The 25,544-nt window shown below is 33.6% G+C and overlaps 1 protein-coding gene across 1 annotated transcript in view; it reads right to left on the reverse strand.

The window, feature by feature from the left end:
- Positions 1-25,544, reverse strand: part of LOC115888674 — a 181,839-nt gene that overhangs the window by 57,266 nt on the left and 99,029 nt on the right. The window contains exon 3 of the mRNA XM_030908455.1: positions 74-162. Coding sequence (XP_030764315.1) covers positions 74-162 — 89 coding nt within the window. The remainder of the gene's footprint in view (positions 1-73; positions 163-25,544) is intronic.

The raw sequence follows: 25,544 nt of genomic DNA on the forward strand, positions 1-25,544 counted from the left end.
TAGAGCTTAAATATAATGTAAAATTTTTAATTTAGAGCTGTTTATACGTAGAAAATATAAAAAAAACACTTACCCTGCAGGATAAGCTATTATTCCATTGTTGTCTGTTCCTAAAGAAGCATTACTGGCTACCGTCACACCAAGTACTCTTTCTAGCTTCACCTGTAATCAAAAAATAAAATAATGTAATCAAAATTGCATATAAAAAATAATTTTCCTTGTACTATTAGCAAACAGATGAAATGATTATTTTTTTTTAATAGTTACAGCGATTTTACACCACCAAAAATAATTATTTGACTAGTTAGTTCTAGTTCAAGCATCTTTGTCTGGTTTTTTAGCCGACCATACCAATAGGTATGGTAGGCTATTAAGATCGGCAAGAAAAGTTTTTCTTTAATTTCACTCAAAATGAGTTAAAAAAGTAGAAAAAAGACTCAAAGTCTCGGTCTCAACGTTTATACAATGTTAAACTGTTACACGTGTTTCGCTCATATACGAGCATCATCAGACCTATCAAGAAAGAACCTAAATAAATAACAAATAATAAAAAGGTCGTCATAACTTACAAATACAATTAAAATTAATCCAAATACACGTTCACATTTTACATTTAAAACAACACTGAGACGAGGCTGAAATGACAGGCAAATATTTGTCAATAAAAAACAAACAGGAACAAAAAATCAAACAAAATCAAAAATAAAATGAAAAATTAAAAATAGAATAACCCAGCGGGATTTGAACTCTAGCCTCCCGGGTGGGAACCAGAGAGCAAAGCCACCAAAATATGGTAGCTTGGTGCATAACTATAAAACTCTATAAAAGAGTTGAAATTTTTAAAGAAATTCTGGCAGTGAGTTCTACTGTTTAGTCCCAATAAGTATCCAACTGCTCTCTTTTGAAGTTTGAAAATACGATCAAATTTTGTCGCGCAGCAAGTACCCCAGAATGGAAGGGCATAACGAAGATGCGACTCAAAAAGGGTATAATAGACCATTCTAGAGGTTGATGAGTTAAGTTCCTTAGACACTTATCTTAGCGCAAAACAGGCAGAACTTAGTTTCTTTGATAAGGCTTCGATGTGCAAGTCCCATTTTAACGAGTTGTCCACAACAAGTCCTAAGAATCTCACAGAGTCCACGACGTCAATAGTGGTGTTGTTAGGTTGTATAGTACTTTTATATGACAAAACTTTAGTTTTTGAAAGGTTGAGGCATAGGAGATTAGAATCGCACCAAGATTTAATGGTGCGTAAGTCACTGGATATAGTATCATATAGTGCCGTAACATCTGGGCCGCTCCAAGTGAAACTAGTATCGTCCGCAAAGAGGCAGATTTTACCGCTAATGTCTAGATTTGCAATGTCGTTGATAAACACCAGAAATAAAATAGGGCCAAGTACTGAACCCTGAGGGACACCACATTCTATAGGCTTACAAGAAGACATAGACAAGAAGACATCCATAGTATTGCAATTTGTTAATTAAGATATTATGATTTACACAGTTATTAAATTTAAAGGGTCTATTAAAATTAAAGGGTCTAATTCTGAAAGCTATTTTAACAATAAAAAAACAAAAATGAAATTATTCAACATAAAATATTCATAGTTATACAGACTAGTATTACGCATTATTTCATAAGAAGAAATTTCAATAATGTTTTGACAATGATGCTAATTTGCGAGATGAGAAAAAGGAGTTTCATTTTTAACCGTGACAAAATGAATTGTTCGAAAATTCAAATGAGCTTTTTGAACTGTCGTTCGGTCGGTAAGTAAATATGTACAATGCAAATTGTTTTGTGAACCAGGTGTCGCAATTACCTCTAAAATCATTGTAATTTCTACACATCGTGGGCAAATATTGATTATGTATATATGTTTTTTTAAAACTAATAAAGAAAATGTTTGTAATAAGATACGTTTTTAGTTTTTAACGAATAATAATATGAGGAGCAGACTTACTAAATGCATTTTGTCCATTTTTAAGATTTTCAACCAAAAAAAAACATTGACTCCCGTTTATTGGGGAGGATATACAGTAGGAAATAGAGGTGGGAATTCTAGTTCCTTGGGAGGAACTAGTTCCTTAGTTCTAGTTCCTCCAGAGGAATAGTTCCTTGAACTAGGTCTTTAGTTCACAATAGTTCCCGACTAACATTGACATCCCCCTTGCTTGCTAATGCGTTTCGTTGTCAGTCAGAACTATTCACAGTATGATCTGTATAATTTTTATAATGTACGGAGATATAACGAGACGTGTAATTGTGTATGTTAAAAACATATAGGTAAGTTTTATAGCAGATAAAAAAAATTAAAAAAAAACTCAAATCAGAATTTAAAAAATTATATCACAAATCAATTGTAGCAAATATTACAACAATGTTACGAAAAATAGCATTTTTCCTCACTTCAAGCTTTTTGTTTTTGTCTAAAAATTCAGAATATCTACTTCGTTTTATAAGATATTTCTTAATTTTAGGGACCTAAAGTGAAACATTCCCATAAAATATTTAAAAAACAAACTAAAAATCAAAAACAGTATCCACGACAATTCTCTGTGGTAATTACGCCGCGCCGGCTGTGGCAATAGACAAGGCCGAATCCATCGTCGTCGACTGAATAGATTCCCGTGAACTAGTCTTTTAATAGTTCCTCTATGTCCGGATCCGATAACATACGGCTCGCACTCCCCACGCCTGCCTAGCATCAATCGCGCTGGCTGATCCATACGTAAACTAGTCTTTTATTTAGTTCCTCTAGTTCCTTTAGGTCCGGATCCGATAACATACGGCATAAGGCTGGCACTCCCCACTCCTGCCTAGCATCGATCGCGCTGGCCCGATCCGTTCGTACGCAAACTAGTCTTTTATTTAGTTTAGTTCCTCTAGGTCCGGATCCGATAACGTACGTCTGGCACTCCCTACTCCTGCCTACCATCGGGCTACGCACGCTAGCCGATCCGTCGCCGTCGCATATTATTCTATATCGGACACAGTCTCGATCCCGGAACAGGTCCTGAGGAACTAGTCCTTTGAGAAACCAGGAACTAGTTCTTTTCATTCCGGGGTCGGAATAGTTCATTGGAACTAGTTCGTTCACGAACTACACACCTCTAGTAGGAAAGTACCACAGGATCTTTCGCCGAACAACTTCTTCCTGTGGAGCACACTCAAAACCCGTCTTTATGGGCATATTAAATACAGAAATTTAGAAGGATTGAAAACGGCATTTCTTTGGAATGCAAAGATTCTCCCCTTAACAGTTTTGTATTGTGAAGCGTGAATTTCACAGTCATTTGGGGTATTGTTTGGCTATGAATGGGGAATTATGTAAACATTTTATTAATTAGTATAGTTTAATAATGTTCCTTGTGTTACAAATATTTCGATTATCTCTTGAATTATTGTGGATCAATGTGGTATGAGCGAGGCCTGGGAGTGATCGAGTTATGAACAACAAACAAGTCACATCGCGAATACTAATCTCAGTTCAACTAATTCTTTTCTAGATGATCATTCCAATTCAGAAAAAAATAAAAAAAAAAATTCAAACCGCACAAATTTTCGTAAAGAAAAAGTGACATCGAATTTGACAATGACAAAATCATATTTTTGCGGGTATTTTAATTGCTTCTCTGGGCCGTATTATAAATTTTACTAATTTGAAGGTAGATTTTTGCAAGTAACTTTTAGATGCCTATTCCAAATAAAACGAAATTTTAGACGACAGTACAACTTTAACGCCTAATATTGGAGCTTTTGCACCACACGGTATAATAAACTACTAAAAAAGGAAAAGCAGATTATAATCAACCTTTTTTAAACAAGAAAACATAGAAATGATCGCATAAAATTGAGATAGTGTGCTATAAAATTCAATAGCTTACTTTGAGTTCGTAATTATGGCGAAAATTTGTTACACTTGAATCATTTCTCACGCTTTTTTCAATCATTTATAAATCGATAATTAATTTATGGTTAAACCTACTTATATGACTTTTTATATAGTTTCTTTACCAGTTCGCTAGAAATTTCTAATAGATATTATTCTTTATATTATATACAGGGTCCGGCAATAGTGCGCCGGGCATCTGTAGCTCCTAGAATAAAAACGTTCAGAATTTTGTTTAAGTACAGACCTAAAGTATGTACCAGGATGTATTTCCGGAAAATATTTTAACTTCTATAGGGTGGCTCAAAAAAGTGTGAGTGGATCTGGATGATTTTTTTTAAATGGAACACCCTGTATATTATTGCATTTTTGGCTTCCTTTCAGATCATTTTACATAATCCTAAGATATGAGTAAATCTATTTCGATAGTTTCAGAGATATTAAGAAATAAATCTAAAATATGTATTTTTCGACCCTTCTTAAAAAAAATATTAAAAATACAAGAACTGTTCTGAAAACAAAACTATATTAGATATTTACTTTAGATGGTCTGTTCTTACTTTGCTATAAATATGGTAATCGTAAATCATACAGGATGTTCAACATTTACATAAACTTTCAAAAATATAAAATAATTTTTTCTTGTTTTTTTTTTAAATGGAACACCCTGTATATTATTTTTCTATTTGGTGGAGAATTAAAAAATGAACATTTTTTGTATTTAAAGTATTTCAAAATTTTTAGTAGTTTTCCGGATACACGCAGTATTATCTCATATGGCGCTTTCAATGGTAAAATACGAGAGAAAAATCATTGGGTGGCTTTGATAAAAATTTACTGTGGAAAATGCCATATGAAATACAAAACCGGGAATATCTGCGAAACCGTTAAAAATTTTGAAATACTCTAAATGCAAGAATGTTCATTTTTTAATTCTCCATCTATTGAAAAAGTAATATACAGGGTGTTCCATTTAAAAAACCAAAGGAAAATTATTTTACATTTTAGAAAGTTTGGCGTAGAATTTTGAACATCATGTATGATTTACGATTTCCATATTTATAGCAAAGTAAGTACAGACCATCTAAAGTAAATATCTAATATAGTTTTGATTTCAGAACAGTTCTTGTTATTATTAATAATTTTTTTAAGAAAGGCTGAAAAATATATAATTTTTAATTATTTATTAATATCTCTGAAATTATTGAAATATATTTATTCATGTCTTAGGATTATGTAAAATGATCTGAAAGGAAGCCAAAAATACAATAATATACAGGGTGTTCCGTTTAAAAAAAGTCATCCCGATCCACTCACACTTTTTTGAGCCACCCTATAGAAGTTAAAATATTTTCCTGAAATACATCCTAGTACATACTGTAGGTTTGTAGTTAAACAAAATTCACAAGTTTTTTATTCTAGGAGCTACAGATGTCCGACGCACTATTGCCGGACCCTGTATAAAAGAGAGATTTTGTGGATTGTTTTATTCGAAAAAAAATTTCAGCTTTGAGGTCTTCGTAATTATTGACTTATTGATGTTCAAAAACTCTCCCAAGCGTAGGAAGTTGAAAACCAAGCCAAAGCAGCCAATATATTTCCCCAAGAAAAGAACTTTTATTTTTCTAAACGATTAAGAAGTTTGACAAAAAGTTATAAATCGGTATACTGGAGTGAATTTTTAACCATGTTTGTTCTCTCTTAAAGTTTTCAAGCTCCCTTTAAAAGATTTTATTTCTTACTCAAATAATATAATTCGCTTGGGACATTATTAACGGCAATTAAGAAGTCATAATTCCTTCTATCTTTTATATGTAACAACCATGAAATACAATAGAGATTTTGAGTAATAATATAAAATGAAAATGGACACTCATCTAACTACTTTAATAATTATTTTACTTTAATTTATAAACAGGTCATTTAATACAATAGTAACAAAAACTGGCAAAAAACAAAGTTCTTACCAGCGCAGCGGCGCACTATGGATCGAAGCATAAGAAAATAGGGACATTGACTTATTTCGAAATTAATACTTTTATTTTATTGCTTTTTATGTACGACTTCAATAAATACAATAAAAATCTAAATTAATATGGCATTTTGTACTATATAGTTTACAAAATATACAGAGTGTCTCAAAAAAAGAACTAATATCTAAACAAAAAAGAAAACAAAAACATTATAACAAAAGAGAAATTGCTTTCTCTGTTAAATGTAAATTAATATGGCCTTTTGTACCAGATATTTTAAAAAATAGATAGATAGATAGATAGATAGATAAATCTTTATTAGTTCCAAGTAATACAATTACATAAATTGACCCAAGATGGGTGTGGAACATGTTAACAAAAAACTCAAGATACTAAAACACTCAAATACTACTAAATGTATCGTAATATAAACATGATTCCTAAAACACTTTTCTGAAGAGTCTTTATACTGTATTACATAACTATAATTTACTAGTTTCAATATTTATATAATTTTAACAAGAAAATAAAATATACAGGGCGTCTTACAGAAAGAGCTCATCTATAAACAAAAAAGAAAACAAAACATTATAACAAATGAGAAATTACTTTCTGTGTTAAATCTAAATTAATATGGCCTTTTGTACCAAATAGTTAACAAAATATACAGGGTGACTCACAAAAGAACTAATCCCTAAATAAAAAAGAAAACAAAAACATTATAACAAAAGAGAAATTACTTTTCACAATGTGTTTGATTGTTATTCTATGGCAAACTTGATATCTGAGTGACGAAATTGCTAAGCTAAGCGCACTGTATTACAAATGTATAAGTATTATATCATTTCTGTATTGATAAAAAGACAAAACCTGAACTTCGACTCATTCATTTTCGGTGTCTCTTGTTTATCTTAACTACATAAAAATTAATGGTATTAACAAAAACATTTCTGGGCCTTTCAACCTATATGCCCTATGTATTTTAGCGTAATTTAGTCCCACTCCAATATTCTTCGACGAATATACTTACCTATGTATATCGGCAAATTACAAATTGTTTGATGGTGCACTGTGAGTGCATTGCATACATTCAAGGATTTTGACATTAAAAACATTATATTTTTTGCAGTGGCACTTTAGGACAGCCAATTTTTTTATGATATGTGCTAGTAAAGGTGGCTCTTTACATTGCACGTAATATATCCACTTACATCCGCTTACATTTTTTTGTAATTCAAGAAAACTTTATATTTTTAAGTCTTAATGACATAAAAACAAATGAGTTTTTCACTTCTGGTGTGACTTTTTTTTTAAATTTAACAATCCAATACTATAGCCCAAGAACGCTTCTAATAAGTCGTTATATATAACAAACGAATATCTTTTACATCCATTTTAAAAATACAATCAAATGTAAGACTCTATCTAACAATTTGAATGATTTTTCAATTTACTTCAAATGGTGCTCATATGCCCAATAAGTAAATAACAAACAGACATACTGTATATGTTTTACAAGACTAGAATATCTCTTTGACACAAATATGTAAAAAAATATTTAAATTTGGAACTCTTCAAAAACAGCCAATGTCTCTATTTTCTTATGCTTCGATCCATTGTGCGGCGCGGCGTTAATATAAATATACCAGAAGATTAATAAATGCAATATTTGTGTCGTTTTAAAATGGATCAAAATACAGGGTGGTCCAAACTGTATTTGGGAAACTTCGGCAGCATATTCTGCAGATAAAAATGAGTAAAAAAGTTCGTATAAATGTTTGTCCTAAAATGCTTAGTTTCGGAGATACAGGGTGTAGAACTTTCATTTTTATTTTGATTTTTTCCAAATAATTTCTGAAGTAACGTCAATATTTGGATGAAAATTGGTGTCTGGGAGTTTTTTGATACGAGAATTTTGGTTTTGATGTCAATATGACTCCTATTTGTAGGGGGCGCCACCTACATATGATTTAACTGTTTTGAAGAGTAATAACTTTTCTTCCGTACCTGTATAAAACTACTGAGTGAAAAAAAAAACATTTCCGTGATTTTTTACGTAAAAAATGTTGTTAAAAATCGCTACGAGCAACCGATCTCAAGATATTTAGAATGGAAATAGTCAATACATGTCATTATTGACAAAAAATAAACATCTTGAGTAGATAGTTATTTGACTGAAATGATAAATTTGTGAAACTTTTTATTTTTTTAATTTAATCATAAATTTTTCTTCGAAAAAATGATGATAAAACAGTTTCTGTCGAACTTTTGTCACAGAAACATTTCAAATTTATGATTTCAGTCTAATAACTATTTAGTCAACATGTTTAATTTATGTCAATGATGACAGGTATTGATAATTTCAATTCCAAATATCTCGGGAACCATTACTCGTAGCGATTTTTACCAAGATACCTTTTTTATGTAAAAAACGTCGTAAATGTATATCTTTTTTACTCAGTAGTTTTATACAGGTAGAGACGAAAGTTATCCCTTCAAACCAGTTAAAAATATGTAGGTGGCGGCCTCTACAAGTAGGAGTCATTATTGACATCAAAATCAAATCTCTCATATCAAAAAACTCCCAGTCACCAATTTTCATTCAAATATTGACGTTACCAAAATTATTTGGAAACAATCGATATAAAAATGAAACTTCTACACCCTGTATCTCCGAGACTAAGCATTTTAGGACATATATTTATACGTGTTTTACTTATTTTTATCTGCAGAATATGCTGCCGAAGTTTCCGGAATACAATTCGGACCACCCTGTATATTAAATTCAGTAAGAAATAAAATGATCTATGTACCACAGGAATTATAAAGAAGTGTTAATAACCTCGGGCAACAGAAACTTTGCCCACGGTAAATAACCGTTTACCTTTCAGTCCCTTGAAACACAAATAACTATTTTTAACATTTTTTTTTAATTTTGTAATATGTAGTAGCGTTTCTAAGACATCATAAGTGTGATACATCATCGCATTTGAGAGATCATAAGCTTCCAAAAAATGCAATAAAAAAACCCAGGTCCGTATTTAAAAAAATAAAGTTGATGATGGTATCTCGAAAACGAAACGTCGCATTGAAAATCTGATAACGCCATCTTGTAGAGCAGGAAAAACTGCAAGAGAAACATGGAATTTGTATTGTCATATCTTTTTAAATACAGTCATGAACAAATAAAAACAAAATCGGGAAAGTTTTTCCAAAACATCTTCGGAAGTATTTTTTTAGGTTTGCAAACATGAGATTGTAGGGTTCAAAAAGACGCAACTTTTCTCTAATTCAATCATCTTTCTATCTCTGTGTATTCTTAACAAAATAAAAGTTAGATGTCTATCTCAAACTATAATGAGTGTATGATTAATTATTGGAGATAAGGACACTATAAACCATAAAAAAAGTGAAAGCAAACTATCGAAAGAACGGTTTCTCATAGATCTGAGCCGGTTAATAACCTATTTTCACAGTTACACTCACATTTGTTACTTGTTATCTTACAATGTAATCAAATTGTAATAACACATCCAACCGTGTATCTTTCTATATGAAGATAGTACCGATAAAAATAGTGCGATCATAATAATAGGTTGTCCGCCATTGTCAGTAACGATGCAAACAATACATTTGATGTTCATAAAAGAAAATAATCATTTAAACTTTATAAAATCTCAAGCACCAGTTTTTATAATATACGAAATTCAAATAATTAGCACAAAACGTCCCCCTTTAGAACATTTTCTGTAATGGCAACGACTGGAAGTAAAAGCTACACTGTGCGAACAAACACTAGAGGCGCTACTAGTGCTCAATAATATACAGGGGGCTCTATTTAAAAAAATGAAACTTTAATGTGCCACGACTTTATGACCGACCCTGTATACTTAAATGTATTACTCGCCAATAGACATTTAAAAACCCTATAACTTTTATATAAAACTTTTTGCGGTACCTCGTATATTTTACCCAATAATCTACCGTTTCCATACATATCAGCGAGCATCTATAATTTAGTGCGCGAACAAACTCAAGGCGGCGCTTTTTTACTTTCATTTCATGACATATAAGTCAAAGTTCCAAAGGGGGATGTTTTGCGATAATTAGCTTTCTGACAGAAGGAAATAAATTGTAAATTGATTGTTTGACACTTAATGTCAAAGGAAGCTAGATAAAATCCAGAAAAATATAAGCTTAAAAAATCTTAAATAACTTAAAAACCATTTATTTTAGGTATACGAACATGCTTAATCAAAAAGTAACGAATTAAAAAACCTTTTCACTAGTCAAATAAAAAAAGTAAGTTTCCACTTGAAAAAAAATATATTTATTATCATTTTTAAATGGTTCAATTCCATGACAGCTAAGGCCAATATAATAGGACATTCAAACAATTATGCCACAGTGGCTGTGGTAATCACTAAGTTTGACGTTTAAGTTATAAAATGTTTTTGACAGGCAGTTTTTTTCGTCCAAAAAATTTAAATATTTTTTTTTCTCAAAAACGGTTAACGTTAGGTAGGTATAGTGTGTTTGATATCAAAATTCATAAAATTTTACAGAGAATTTAAGTGTGTAATAAAAAATGAGAGTGCCCATTTAAAATAAGAAAGTTGCTGTCAACTTCCGGTATTTCCGGAAAAGCCGCCGTATTGGAAATATTTTTAATCGATAGATCTCATTGTGAAGCAATGATGCGCAAAAAATCTCCGTTCTGAGTATTATACTTCTCTAGCAACTTCTAATGCGCGCTCTCAGCCTGGGAAACCCTGTATGTATGTCTCATATAGGTTGGTACAAAGCCGGATATCCGGAAACCTTTAAGAAAATAGCTTTCTAAATATTTGAATTTATCCGTATCTCGCTTTATTGTTCATAAAAACAAAGCAAAATTTGTTAAAGGCCATTGTTTTTCGGCCATATATGGGAACGCGTTTTACATATTTGTCAAATAATTGCTTAGTGTCGATACTTCCTCTCTAGAGATACTAGATTTATTGTTCTCGACGAAGTCTTAATAATCTTTCGATTTATTATAATTTTCTATAAAGTACTTTTAGTGATTCGAATGAAATTTTGAAGGTAAAAGTTACTATAAGTGCTACATATTTTAGTGCTAAAAAGTGTCGACATATTCACCAGTGACGCCACTGACTTTTTTTTTCTCTTGTTAGCGAAATAGTGTAAGCAGTTTAATGTCGATTAAAAGTTGTCTCTTGATATTTTGTCGATTTCCGCCTCTTTGATGAGATAAACGCAATTTTATTAATTTGTTTTGATCCAAGTCAACGGCGCTTTCAAATGGAGCGGACCGTATGCGCGGAGCGTTCGCGTTAAAACTGTTGTAGTTTGAACTAATAGTAATAATAACTAATACAGGGCCGTATCTAGACCAAAATTTCGGGGGGTTGGCCCTGGGGGTACAAAGCTGCTAGGAAAAAAGCATAATAAAAAAATCGCTTTGGGCTACACTCAAATCTTAATTGAAAATAAAATTTTAAAAAAGTAACAGGTAAAAATTATTAATCTTAAAGGATAAACTGGTCTTTTCCCTGGAAAAACGATTGACTACCTCGTCGATATCGATATTTATTTCTCTATGTACGCTTAATAGAGCAAGTCCTGTCAATCGCTCCTGACCTGTAGAGTTACGTAGGAAGTCCTTCAATCGTCTTATGTCACAACCGCACATGCGGCATTTAGCGAACTCCGAGCGCTCGTCAACTACCGAACGCTCGTGATCGGACTTCGCCTTTCCATCCACACATGCGGGCTCTGATAGCAACAACATAGAGATGAGCGCTCGTTCTCGTAGCCGATCGAGTCGCCGAACTCCGACTTCCTCATCCACACACATAGGAAATCGGCGAAGCCCCGATCGGAGATCGCCGAATACCGCATGCGCGGTTGCGGCATTAGGGTTGAAAAAGACCTTTCTGGTGTAGCTGTTGAGGGTGGTAGAGTTGCTAGGATCATTAATAAAATGTATATATTTGGAAATATACACTGGTTACACTCCGATTATCGTTTCGATGGCGTTTTTAGGTCGGTCGACTGCAGATAGCTGCTTCCATTTTGCCGCCACAAGTCTAGTTCTGCCGCTAAAGTGTCATAGTCCAAGAATTCTTTGTCTAATAGCAGAACAATAACAAACGTTAATCACGTTAATAACCAGCAAAATACACAACATTCAAAATCTTGTCTTTGTCAAACTTTTGCTGTTTAAACACTTGAATGTTGAAAGTCAAAATCGAAAATAACATTTGCTTTCAAAGTGGAAAAGTGAGGTTAGGATGTATAATATATATTCATCAATGACTAAAAAATACAAGGACAAATAGCACCCGAGACCAAACTGTGACCATTCTTCCAAATAGTGCCGTGGCACATATTTTACTTAACATTGCCGCTTGAAGGGATATTTATATTTTTGATATTATATGTTTATTTATTATATGAACTACGCCTATGGTGTATCGGGTGGTATCATACTAATTAATTACGAAAAAAACGTATTAAAATGTTAACAAAAGGTACATAACTAGTATCGACGTATAGTACATATCAAGTACATATAATATCAGAAAAATAATTATCGAATTCAATGAAAAAACGCTAAAAAGGTGTAGGGGACTGTTTATTTCCCTATAAAACGTAACTTTTGGCTCTTTCTTATCATTGCGCCTTTTACACTTGAAAGCTGAACAAATTACCATTGTAATAAAGTTTATACAAAGTTCACTACACACAACCAACTATTAAAAATCGCTAAAATTGTCGCTGATGACCAGCTGATGATTCATTCGTTATGTCTAAAAAGTTAGCGTCTAAGGTCACAAATTCTGCTGCAGCCCTTATATGGGCGTTACATGTCCTTGTATTCTTTATAGTCATTGATATTCATCCATCTTCTTCTTCTTCTTCTTTTTTGTTTCGTTCTTACTTACTTAATGATCATTACTTTTTAAAAATTTTCGGCCATAATTTCGGGGTTTGAACCCCCAAAACACCCCCCCAGATACGGCCCTGAACTAATAGTAATAATATTTCATAATAAATTAGTAAAATATATAATTTATTAATTTTATTTTAATTTTATTAATTGTGATTAATAAAATTGAGTTTATCTCATCAAGTAGGCCGAATTCGACAAAATATCAAGAGATGACTTTTAATTGGCATTAAATGGCCTACACAATTTTGACATCAAAGAAAAAAAGTCAGTGGCGCACATTTTTTTTTGAAAAATATTCCAGTGATAACCCATAGGCACGTCACTGATGAATTTATCGACACTTTTTTAACACTAAAATGTGTAGCACTTATAGTAACTTTTACCGTCAAAATTTCATTCGAATCCCTAAAAGTACTTGGACGAAAATTATAATAAATCGAAAGCTTATTTAGACTTTAACACTCTGTAGCTACGAAACAAAGCAGAATCGGACCTATGTTGATATGAAAAATAATTCTTATTTTTATGTGAGGAATCTCCCCACGAGAGAGGGCACATGTTTTTTGAAACACCCTGTATATAAAAACCAGCTGTTTTGTTTTAACAGCAATATTACGGAACGTCGCTGCAGCTACCCTAAGTTGTTTAACAGTTAGATTTCCCGGGCGCTTTTTAGAGAGAGGAGTTAGCCTCAAGACTTGGAATGCGCAGTCAAAACTCTACGTGTGTAGCTACCTTAAGTAGCATTTCATAAAATCCAGACGGTTAAAAGAGAAAAAAGTAGTTGTTAATTACATCTAAATTAAGAAATTAAATATAAATTATTGTTAAGCAGAATAATTAATGACTTGTTAAGGATATTTTAATAAACAATTATTAATTAGTAATACCTACCATAAAAATAAAGAAATTAATTTGAAAGAACATAATAATTTTACTCTTTTAGTTTTGATTACTATTTTAACTTTAGTAATACCATAACCAATTATATCGTGAGTAGTTTAATAAATTTTAGTCAAGTTAGGACTAAAATTAACTGTAATTATTTTACCTTGTAGGTACAAAGGATTTCCTTCTCGATTATAGGTGAGGAATTTCTTGGCATCATTTTGAACAAAATTGTCTGTATATGATCGTGTGGGTAACAAGGAAGTGTTTCAGTTTCGAAAAACAAGTTTCGTTCTATTGAAGTTAACGTATTATCCCTTCAAAATACGTTACTCAATACGCTGTAACTGTTTTTCGGTCCAAGTTGCATTACCCTAAATAACACACTGTATTAATTTTAAATAAAGTAATAATAATAATGGATAGCAAATACTAGGTGAAATTGAAAAACTACCCCTTACACGAAAAATTAGGTTGACATTAATGAAAAAGGTGATTTTTTCAGTATAAGTTACAAATTGGGATCCAGCTAAATGAGGCAAATGAAGTATTTTTCAAACCATCCCAACCCACCCCTAGGTGCCACCCCCTCACTTCTAATCTCAAGATAGCGATACCCCACTTGTGACACTTCTTTGGAAAGCTAATTGAAATTGCTAAACGATGGTCATACAGACTTCAACTTAATTACTGGTTAGTGACAAGAAATGTAGGTGTGACAATTTGAAAGAAATTTAAAATGATAATTTATTTTAAAATTGCTCAAAATGACAGCCGTTTTGTTCCATACAAAAATACAAACGATTTTCAAATTCTTCTCTCACTTTTTGGAAATTCTCTCTGGGAATATTTCGACATGCTTCAGTTCTCCTCTGCCGCAATTCTTGCAACGAACCTGATGGTTTTGTCTTGTAGACTATGGATTTAGTGTAACCCCACAAGAAAAAGTCTAAAGGAGTGAGATCAGGTGACCTTGGCTGTTACTCGATTGGACCCCTTCTGCCAATCCATTGCCTTGGATAATATTTATCCAACCACCGCCTTGTGACAATAGAATAATGCGGATTGTTGCCATTTAAGATTTTCAAGTAAGTAGGGGTGCCGTCTTAGGGGTAGGTCGGGGTGGTTCAAAAAATACGTCATATGTATTCCCCCTCGATATTATAGAAACGGTATTTTTTATTTTTTTTATATCTTTTTTGGTTTAAAAATTATAGCCATTGTAAGTTTTCAGTGGCCCACTCTGTATGTATATAATTATTATAGTTAAATTATCAATGTGAAAACTCTATCCATAACCTGGAATGGGAAGGTCTAAGACTCGAAGAAATTTCTCAGCACTTACGACCGAGAAAAATCAAAGATTCACTTAGATTTAAGTAAGAGGACTGATTCGGAGATGAAGAAGTAACTTCTGTAAAACCGTCTCAGATACGGGCTTTTAAAAAAATCCTTAGACTGTATGATGAGTTATAACACAAAAAGGGGGACACAAATAGATCTCTAAGGTCGCGGTGATGTGTGAATGTCAAATATTACTGAATAATAATTATAAGTCTTCACATTATAATATATATTTCTAATAATAATCTTATCCTAATTTCTTTAAAAATATTATAATGCACATAACCAAAGATAAAAAATCGAATATGATACTCTACCATACCACTCTTTTTTGCACTGATTGTCTGGAAACAATAAATCTGCATCAACAACATGGAGAAGGTAGTACATGAATGTAATAGAACCAATGAAAATATAGTACCTAATTGTTTCTCGCCATGCTCGACATATAGTTTTGCATCTGAATTGTTCTACCGCATAAATGCGTTACACTTAGTAACTTTGTTGATACACACTATATTATTTTCTTAATATCTAGTTACCAAATTATTTCAAGCTGACGCAACCTGATACAGACGGCTCAAGAATACCTCTATAATATCACTGAGCCAGTTATAAGAACAAAATACTCTGCGTTGTAATAATTTGGAATAAGTGGTCACTCTCGAATTTCGGACACCCTATACAGACTATAATATAATATAATAATATGCGTCTAAATAATTATCATAAAAAAAATGAGCCAAGGTTTCTAGCCACATACTATGCATAATTTTTCTTAGGTTTGTAGGTGGTGATATGATGTATAATAAGTGACACTGCAGTCAGTCAGTCGTAGTCTTGACTTGAAAAATAATATAGCTGAAATTTTACATTGATTTAACTAACTAGACACATTTAAGGAATATATTTTTTACATTTTACTCCAGCATTAATGCGTTTGAAATGTGGATGTATCGTCGGATGCTGAGGATAAGTTGGGCCTCCAGAACAACAAACTGTGAAGTTTTAAACAGAATGAAAACTCGTGCACACCTAACCTTGGACATATAATGCGGCACTCAGAATATGAAGAAATACAGCTCATAATAGAAGGAAAAACCGATGGAAAACATAGCATAGAGAGGAAAAAGAAATTATGGCTACGTAACATAAGAGATTGGACCCACACCGACGGAAACACCCTTATTCACCAAGCTCTAGACAGAGAGTCATATGCCATATTAATCGCCAACCTCAACAGAGAAGGCATCTAGGAGGAGGAGGAGGACTCCAGCATCCTTCAGGCATAAATCTACACTATCGAAAGATGCGTACAACTTATCGGAAAAAGAGGATAAAAACTATCGGAAACAAAAAAAAAACATTTTATTTGGTATTCAAGCAGCCTTAAGAGCGATCAACTCAGTAACCATCAATTTGAAGTTGGTCAAAGTATGCTTTGAGAAGCTGAACAAATTAGGCAAAGAAAATAAAATCCTCCTACCAGAGTACAGAGATTCTAGTCCACCAAGACATAAGGTAATCAATAATTAGTAACAAAAAAGCAAACGAAAAACCAGCTAGAAAATGAACGACCACTCACCACTCCACTAACTGGACCAGAACCTCCGTTTCTCAGGTGGAAACCAACTTAAACCAGAACTCAAGAACTTGCAAGACTACATCCGTACCCTGGAATGGGAGACGTCCAACGGTCTAAGACACTCGAGGAAATTTATCAGGACTTAGGACCGAGAAAAATCAAAGATTTTCCTTGATTCAAGTAAAAACATCTTCAGATTGTCACAGGGTTTTTAACAGGACACACAGGACACTGTCTCAATGAACACCTCAGTAGATTGAAGCTAAGAAACAATGGCGAATGCAGACTCTGTGGGGAAAATGGGGAAACACCAGAACACCTCATCACTGAATGCGCCGAGACGACAACCCTTCGAGCCATAAACTTTGGTACGACTGCCCTGAGACTATGAATATATTTTTAATGGTATATTTATACGAAATATCGACAAATAGTAAAAATAACGACATAGTCATCATTGCACGGGGGAAACATGAAGGCACCCTGTGTGATATTATCCAAAGAGGACTCCGCATCGCTGAGAGATGGTGCAGGACTGTCGGGCTGAGTATTAACTCAGATAAAACCGCAGTAGTGCCATTCACCAGAAAGCGCTTGAAAAACTTGAAAAGAATCCATCTAGATCGAAAGGAAATACAGCCAGCACTGGGAATAACCCTGGATAGTAAACTTCTCTGGAACAGGCATATTAAGAACATTACCAGCAAAGCCACAAAGGCTCTCATGATATGCAGAAGACTGGCGGGAAATAGGTGGGGCTGCGCCCCTAACATTTTGCGCTGGATGTATACCATGATAGTAAGACCCATGATTACTGATGGAGCAGTTGCTTGGTATACAAAACTAGAGCAACGTACAGCAAGGCAAAACCTGTGCAAAGTACAGAAACTGGCATGTATCTGCATCAGAGGTGTCATGAGAACATGTCCAACAGCAGCAATGGAGGTCATTCTAGACCTAACACCACTGCACATGTCGTCGGTAGTTATACCAATGCGACAATGATTAGAGTGGTCATTAACGGAAACAGTACTGGGAGAATTTTCAGGTCAGGGGCTTGGGCACTTCTCCAACTCCCAGTGGATGACATACCAAGAATTTACAACTTTGAGAAACACCTAACTGTAGTATTGAGTAATAAAAAGGATTGGAAGAAAGAAACGCTTGCTCAGCATATAAAAGACCATACCATCACGTGGTATACTGATGCTTCCAAAACCAAAGCAGGGACAGGGATAGGAGTATTTGTGCCGAAAACTAAATACTCCGAACCAATGGCTACCTACCCCAGTATCCTTCAGGCAGAAATTCAGGCGTTATCGAAAGATGTGCGTACAATTTATCTTAGATAGTAACTATCGAAAACAGGAAATTGCCATCCTATCCGATAGTCAAGCAGCACTTAACGCGATCAACTCAGCAACCACCAATTCAAAGTTGGCCAAAGAATGCCTAGAGAAGCCCAATAAATTAGGTAAAGAAAATAAAATCCTCCTTCTCTGGGTGCCTGCTCACCAAGGGATAGAAGGCAATGAAAAAGCAAATGATCTAGCTAGAAAAGGAGCGAACACTCCACTAACTGGACCAGAACCGTTCTGTTGTTCAACCAACTGAAAGCGAAACTGAAGAATCTGGAAGACTCCATCCGTAACCTGGAATGGGTGTCCTCCAACGGTCTAAGACACTCGAAAAAGTTCCTCAGAACTTACGACCGAGAAAAATCAAAGGTTTTCCTTGATTTAAGTAAAAACAATCTTCGGATTGTCACGGGGTTTCTAACAGGACATTGTCTCCTCAACGAACACCTCAGTAGGCTGAAGCTGAGAAACAACGGCGAATGCAGATTTTGTGGGGAAAATGGGGAAACACTAGAACACCTTATCACTGAGTGCGCCGAGACTACGACCATTCGTGCCATGAACTTTGGTACGTCTGATGTCGAGGATGGAGAGCTGGCCTCGGTGGAATCGTCTCAGATACTGGCTTTTGTTAAAGCCCTGAGACTATATGATGAGTTATAACTCGTTATAACTCAAGAAAGGGGAACACACAATAGAGATCTATAAGGTCGCGGTGATTAACTCGCCTCCTAAAGATTCTACATTCTACATTATACGAAATATGCCACAAAATATTTTGCATTTTATAAAAATGCATCTCTGTGCCCTGCAGTACCGAATCAAAATTCTATTTCTCTTCTGAATTAAGCATGCCTAAAGAAGTACCATTATAGGCAAGTACTTTCGTTTAAGGCTATCGACATCCGTCCATGCACGATGCCCCTAAACAGAGAAAGTAAAGCGTACCTTTTGAAGCGTTAGTACGTCGGTACTCTCGAGTTATGCTAAATTATTTTAATTGTTTCCTGACATATAAGGAATGTAGCCGTCTAAAGATCGATGTCTACGTACGATGATAACGACTTACAAAGACATTCTTACGTAGATAGGTACCGCTTTATTGCGATAGATCTGCAATTATTTACAAGTGAAAATATCACGTTAGTACTTTTTTGGCTAATACCGTTGATTGAAATAATTGGGAAGATACGCAACTTAATGGATGAATTCGTGATAAGGCTGATTTGATTTTCCCTTGCGTCTCAAGTGCTGTACGGTGGAGACACCAATCATTCTACGGACAACGCATAAAACACTAATTTTTTCTAATTCGGCCAGCGAAGGCATATCGAAGACAGTGTGGATCTGAAAGCGACAGTGTTGCCATATTAAAATGTGTAATATACCGGGTGCGTCTCAAAAGTGGCTCACCTCTATAACTTTTTTATTTTTTCAGTTAAAAAACGAGATTTGGTATGTTAGTCTATGACATAAATTAGGATTGATTGACGTATTCAATCGTTTTTGGTCACTTCCTGTTTCGCCGCAAATGACTATAACTTTTGATTTTTAAATGGCACCCTGGGTATTTCTTTACTTTATTCGATAGAAAATAACACTCTGAATAGAATGACATATCATATGTCAACTTTTGACATTTTTGCATATGGTTTATTTGAAATTATAACTTGCGGTTCGTAACGAAAATTTGACTTGAAATACCAAGTGTGGGGTATCAAATTATTCGTAAAAAAATGCTTTTTCCAAATATGCTAATGAGCCACCCTCGTTCCATTTGAAAAAATTGAGATATGATTAAAAATACGATTTGGGCATTTTCTGCTACTGGCCAGAACAAGACACTAAAAACATATTAGACGACCAAATCTATTTTTCCAAGGCTCCTTGATTAAGAATTAGTGTTTTTAACATAGCCATGGCACTCTAGATTGAATTTTAAAATACGATTTTTTATTAAGCGAGAATGTCAAAAGTTGACATATGATATGTCATTCTATTCAGAATGTCATTTTCTATCAATAAAGTAAAAACATACCGACGATACATCCGGTGAAACAAAAAGTGACCAAAAATAATTGAATACGTCAATCAATCCTAATTTATGTCATATACTAACGTACCAAATCTCAAAAAAGTTATAGGGGAAAGCCACTTTTGAGACGCACCCGGTATATAATACGTTTGACAAAAATATCTTTGGATGAAAAATTCGCGTTTATGTATTGAAAATTTATTCGTGTTGAACATAGAATAAACAACAAAAATATTTTTATAGGTACTACTGAATATGTAGTATGATCGAAAAAAGTCGATTGGTTGGCTTGGAAATGATGAATTGACATTTACCGTAATATTTTACATATTTTCAAGCTAACTCTGACGCCGTTCATTGTTTAATCATATAATATTATATTGTTTATAATGATAGAAAATCAGTATTATTAACGTACTGTACCCAAAATCCGTAAATCTACGCATTAATCAGTAGTTCTGGCAACACTGTCTCCGACAACTAATCACTCTGTCGACTGAAAGCAGAACTACGGTCTGCTACGGTACAAGATTCTTAATCCGCTGCGCTGAAAACGACTATCAGTGCGCAGAGCTAAACTAAATCTCGGAGTTCTCGGACAGGCTGACGATAACGCCAGCTACATCTCGGACAGGTTTTGTGGCACGAAAATCGACCACAAAATTGCGCATCTTCTTATTTCTTTAATAAGCGCTAATACTGAGTTTAAACGATTAAAACATGTTAAATGCAAATTTAATAAGAGAGACTTCAACGTCCGATTAGCCTGTAAGCCCTATCATAAATATACTCTGTTTTTTTTCTCAGGTAAGATTTCGACAGACGATGACAGAAGAAAAGCAGATGACGTCCCATACCAATCTATTTATTTATTGACAAAAAAGTTTCTCTTAATAATTTTTAAGATATTCATAGATGGGTTAAAGAGTAACTGTCAGTGTCGTGTCTGTTGTTTTTTCTTATTGGTTTATTTAAAAAATGCAGGAAAAACTGCAATAGAAACATGGAATTTGTATTGTCATATCTTTTTAAATATAGTCATGAACAAATAAAAATAAAATCGGGAAAGTTTTTCCAAAACATCTTCGGAAGTAATCGGAATTTTTTAGGTTTGCAAACATGAGATTGTAGGGTTCAAAAAGACGCAACTTTTCTCTAATTTAATCATCTTTCTATCTCTGTGTATTCTTAACAAAATAAAAGTTAGATGTCTATCTCAAACTATAATGAGTGTATGATTAATTATTGGAGATAAGGACACTATAAACCATAAAAAAGTGAAAGCAAACTATCGAAAGAACGGTTTCTCATAGATCTGAGCCGGTTAATAACCTATTTTCACAGTTACACTCGCATTTGTTACTTGTTATCTTACAATGTAATCAAATTGTAATAACACATCCAACCGTGTATCTTTCTATATGAAGATAGTACCGATAAAAATAGTGCGATCATAATAATAGGTTGTCCGCCATGTCAGTAAGGACGCAAACAATACATATATCTGATGTTCATACATAAAAGAAAATCATCATTTAAACTTTATAAAGTCTCAAGCAGCAGTTTTTATAATATACAAAATTCAAATAATTAGCACAAAACATCCCCCTTTAGAACATTTTCTGTAATGACAATGACTGGAATTAAAAGCTACACTGTGCGAAGAAACACTAGAGGCGCTGCTAGTGCTCAATAATATACAGGGGGCTCAATTTAAAAAAATTAAACTTTGATGTGCCACGACTTTATGACCGACCCTGTATACTTTTTATTACTCGCCAATAGACATTTAAAAACCCTATAACTTTTATATTTAACTTTATGCGGTACCTCGTATATTTTACCCAATAATTTTCGCTAAAAAAATGTTGGAAATGATGCGTTTTCTTTTAAATTTCCCTGTATATTTTTCGAAAACTTTTTAGAACTGCTTGTTCATCGCAAATTTCCACGGTATAATATCTTAATCTCTGATATTACCATAGTTACGGCTTTACTCTATGGTTACGGTAATAAAAGGGATGCAAATACAGAAAAAATCCGGTGGCTCTCAAAGTTTAAAAAATCATTTTTTTTTAAATTTTCAAACTTAAATAACGCAGTTATTTTGGACTTATGTGAAAAATGGTAAAGAGAAAATATGTTTCTTTTATCGAGATCTACCAGCCCTGAAAATATTTGCACTTATTTAAGACTCACCCTGTATATGTCTCATATAGGTTAGTATAAAGCCGGATATCCGGAAACCTTTAAGAAAATAGCTTTCTAAATATTTGAATTTATCCGTATCTCGCTTTATTGTTCATAAAAAACAAAGCAAAATTTGTTAAAGGCCATTGTTTTTCGGCCATATATGGGAACGCGTTTTACATATTTGTCAAATAATTGCTTAGTGTCGATACTTCCTCTCTAGAGATACTAGATTTATTGTTCTCGACGATTGAAGTAAACATTCTACAATAACTCAAGTGTAGTTGTTTTTTTGCTCAGTTAAATCAAGTTGTTTTCACAGTTAAGGTGCGTCCACATTGCTCGTGATCCTGCTCGTGCTATGTTTAGATATATAGCGCGCTTGTTTCTATCTACAATTTCCTGTCTCACAATGTACCGTATGTGTCGGGGAAGGGATCATAGTTTCATAGTTGTCGATTTTCGAAAGAAATCAGTACATGTATATTATTTCGTATATTTTTCATTTTATTGATTTTATGGAAAGCACTTTTCATTAAAATGTTGTATCCTATGTTATAGAGCTTGTTTCTCTCTACAGTTTCCTGCCTCACAATGTAACGTTTGTGTAAAATGTAGCGTCTCTTTGATATACCGTGATAGAACCGAACAGTCGAAACAGACATTTTATGTAATCGCAAGAACGTGGAACACGACCGTCGCGAACGCCCCGAACATCTCGCTCTGGCTGATGTTTGCCATGTTTTTCGTGTTTCACGTGTTCGTTCGGCCTGCTCGCGAGTAATGTGGATACACCTTTAGATTTCCCGGACACTTTAGAGAAGAGTTAGCCTCAAGGCTTGGAATGCGCAGTAGAAACTGTACGTGTGTAACTATCTTAAGGAGCAATTCATAAAATATAGACGGTTAAAAGAGAAAAAAGTAGTAGTTAATTAGATCTAAATTAAGAAATTAATTATAAATTATTGTTAATCAGAATAATAATTAATGACTTGTTAAGGATATTTTAATAAATAATTATTAATTAGTAATACCTACCATAAAAACAAAGAAATTAATTTTAAAGAACATAATAATTTTACTCCTTTACTTTTGATTACTATTTTAACTTTAGTAATACCATAACCAATTATTATATCGTGAGTGGTTTAATAAATTTTAGTCAAGTTAGGACTAAAATTAACTGTAATTCTTTTACCTTGTAGGTACAAAGGATTTCCTTCTCGATTATAGGTGAAGAATTTCTTGGCATCATTTTGAACAAAATTGTTCGAATATGTTCGTGTGGGTAACAAGGAAGTGTTTCAGTTTCGAAAAACAATTTTCTTTCTATTGAAGTTAACGTATTCTCCTTCAAAATACGTTACTCAATACGCTGTAAGTGTTTTTCGGTCCAAGTGGCATTACCCTAAACAACACACTGTATTAATTTAAAATCAAGTAATAATGGATAGCAAATATTAGTAATTCTAAATACACAGGGTGGTCCGAACTGTATTCCGGAAACTTCGGCAGCATATTCTGCAGATAAAAATAATTAAAAAAGTTCGTATAAATGTATGTCCTAAAATGCTTAGTGTCGGAGATACAGGGTGTAGAAGTTTCATTTTTATTTCGATTTTTTCCAAATAATTTATGAAGTAACGTCAATATTTGAATGAAAATTGGTGTCTGGGAGTTTTTTCACATGATAAATTTGATGTTGATGTCAATATGAGTCCTATTTGTAGGGGGCGCCACCTACATGTGTTTTAACTTTAAAAAGTAGGTAATAATTTTTCGTCCGTACCTGTATAAAACTACTGTGTAAAAAATATATATTTCGGTAACTTGTTACGTAAAAAATGTCTCTTGGTAAAAATCGCTACGAGCAACCGTTCTCAAGATTTTTAGAATTGAAATAGTCAAAACATGTTATTATTGACAAAAAATAAACACGTTGAGTAGAGATGGTTATTTGACTGAAATAATACATTTGGAAATTTGAATTTTTTAAATTAATCATAATTTTTTCTATAAAAAAATAATAAAATAGTTTCTGTTGCACTTTTGGCACAAAAATTACAATTGCACAGATTTTATACAGGGTGTCCCACAATTAGTGCGACAAACTGAAAGGGGTTGTAGAGGGCATCAAAACAAGTCATTTGAGTATAGGAACCCATGTCCGGAAATGTGCCGTTTTGGCGGGAGGTGGAGTGAAACGTAAATTTCCAGTTGCATTATTTATTCAAAACATTTACAAAATCTGCTCAAAGTGCCGTCCGTTCTGTTGAAGACACAAATGCACACGCCTGTTCGCTGTTGATAGTAGGGCGTGCAGTCCGTGCACGTCCAGTCAAGTTCCTTCCGCTCATTTTAATAATACCGGACACGGGTCCCTATATTCAAATGACTTGTTTTGATGCCCTCTACAACCCCTTTCAGTTTGTCGCACTAATTGTGGGACACCCTGTATATGCAGACGAAAAGGTATTACTCTTCAAACCGGTTAAAAATATGTAGGTGGTGCCCTCTACAAGTAGGAGTCATATTGATATCAAAATCAAATTTCTCATGTCAAAAAACTCCCAGACACAAATTCATCCAAATATTGACGTTACTTCAGAAATTATTTGGAAAAAATCGAAATAAAAATGAAACTTCTACATGCACCCTGTAGGTATCTCCGAAACTAAGCATTTTAGGACAGACATTTATAAAAACTTTTTTACTTATTTTTATCTGCAGAATATGCTGCCGGAGTCTCCGGAATATAGATCGGACCACCCTGTATATAATTATTATAGTTAAATTATCAATGCGAAATATCCTGGAAGACTCCATCTGTAATAGGAATCCTCCAAAGGTCTAAGACACTTGAGGAAATTTGTCAGTACTTTGTAACAGGACACTGTCTCCTCAATCACAACCTCAGAAAACTTAAGCTAAGAAACAACGGCGAATACAGATTCTGTGGGGAAAACAGGGAAACACCAGAACACCTCATGAGTGAGTGCGCCGAGACGACAACCATTCGTACCATAAACTTTGGTACGACTGATATCGGAGATGGAGAACTAATCTCTATAAAACCGTCTCAGATACTGGCTTTTATCAAAGCCCTTAGACTGTATGATGAGTTATAACACAAGAAAGGGGGACACAATAGAACTTTAAGGTTGCGGTGATGTGTGAATGTCAAATATTACTCAATATTAATTATAGTCTTCACATTATAATATATATTTCTAATAATAATCCTTTATTCTAATTTCTTTAAAAATATTATAACGCACAAAACCAAAGATAAAAAATCGAATATGATACTCTACC

This window comes from Sitophilus oryzae, unplaced genomic scaffold, assembly GCF_002938485.1.
Source record: "Sitophilus oryzae breed Bouriz unplaced genomic scaffold, Soryzae_2.0 scaffold_806_pilon_pilon, whole genome shotgun sequence".
Classification (NCBI taxonomy): Eukaryota; Metazoa; Arthropoda; class Insecta; order Coleoptera; family Curculionidae; genus Sitophilus; species Sitophilus oryzae.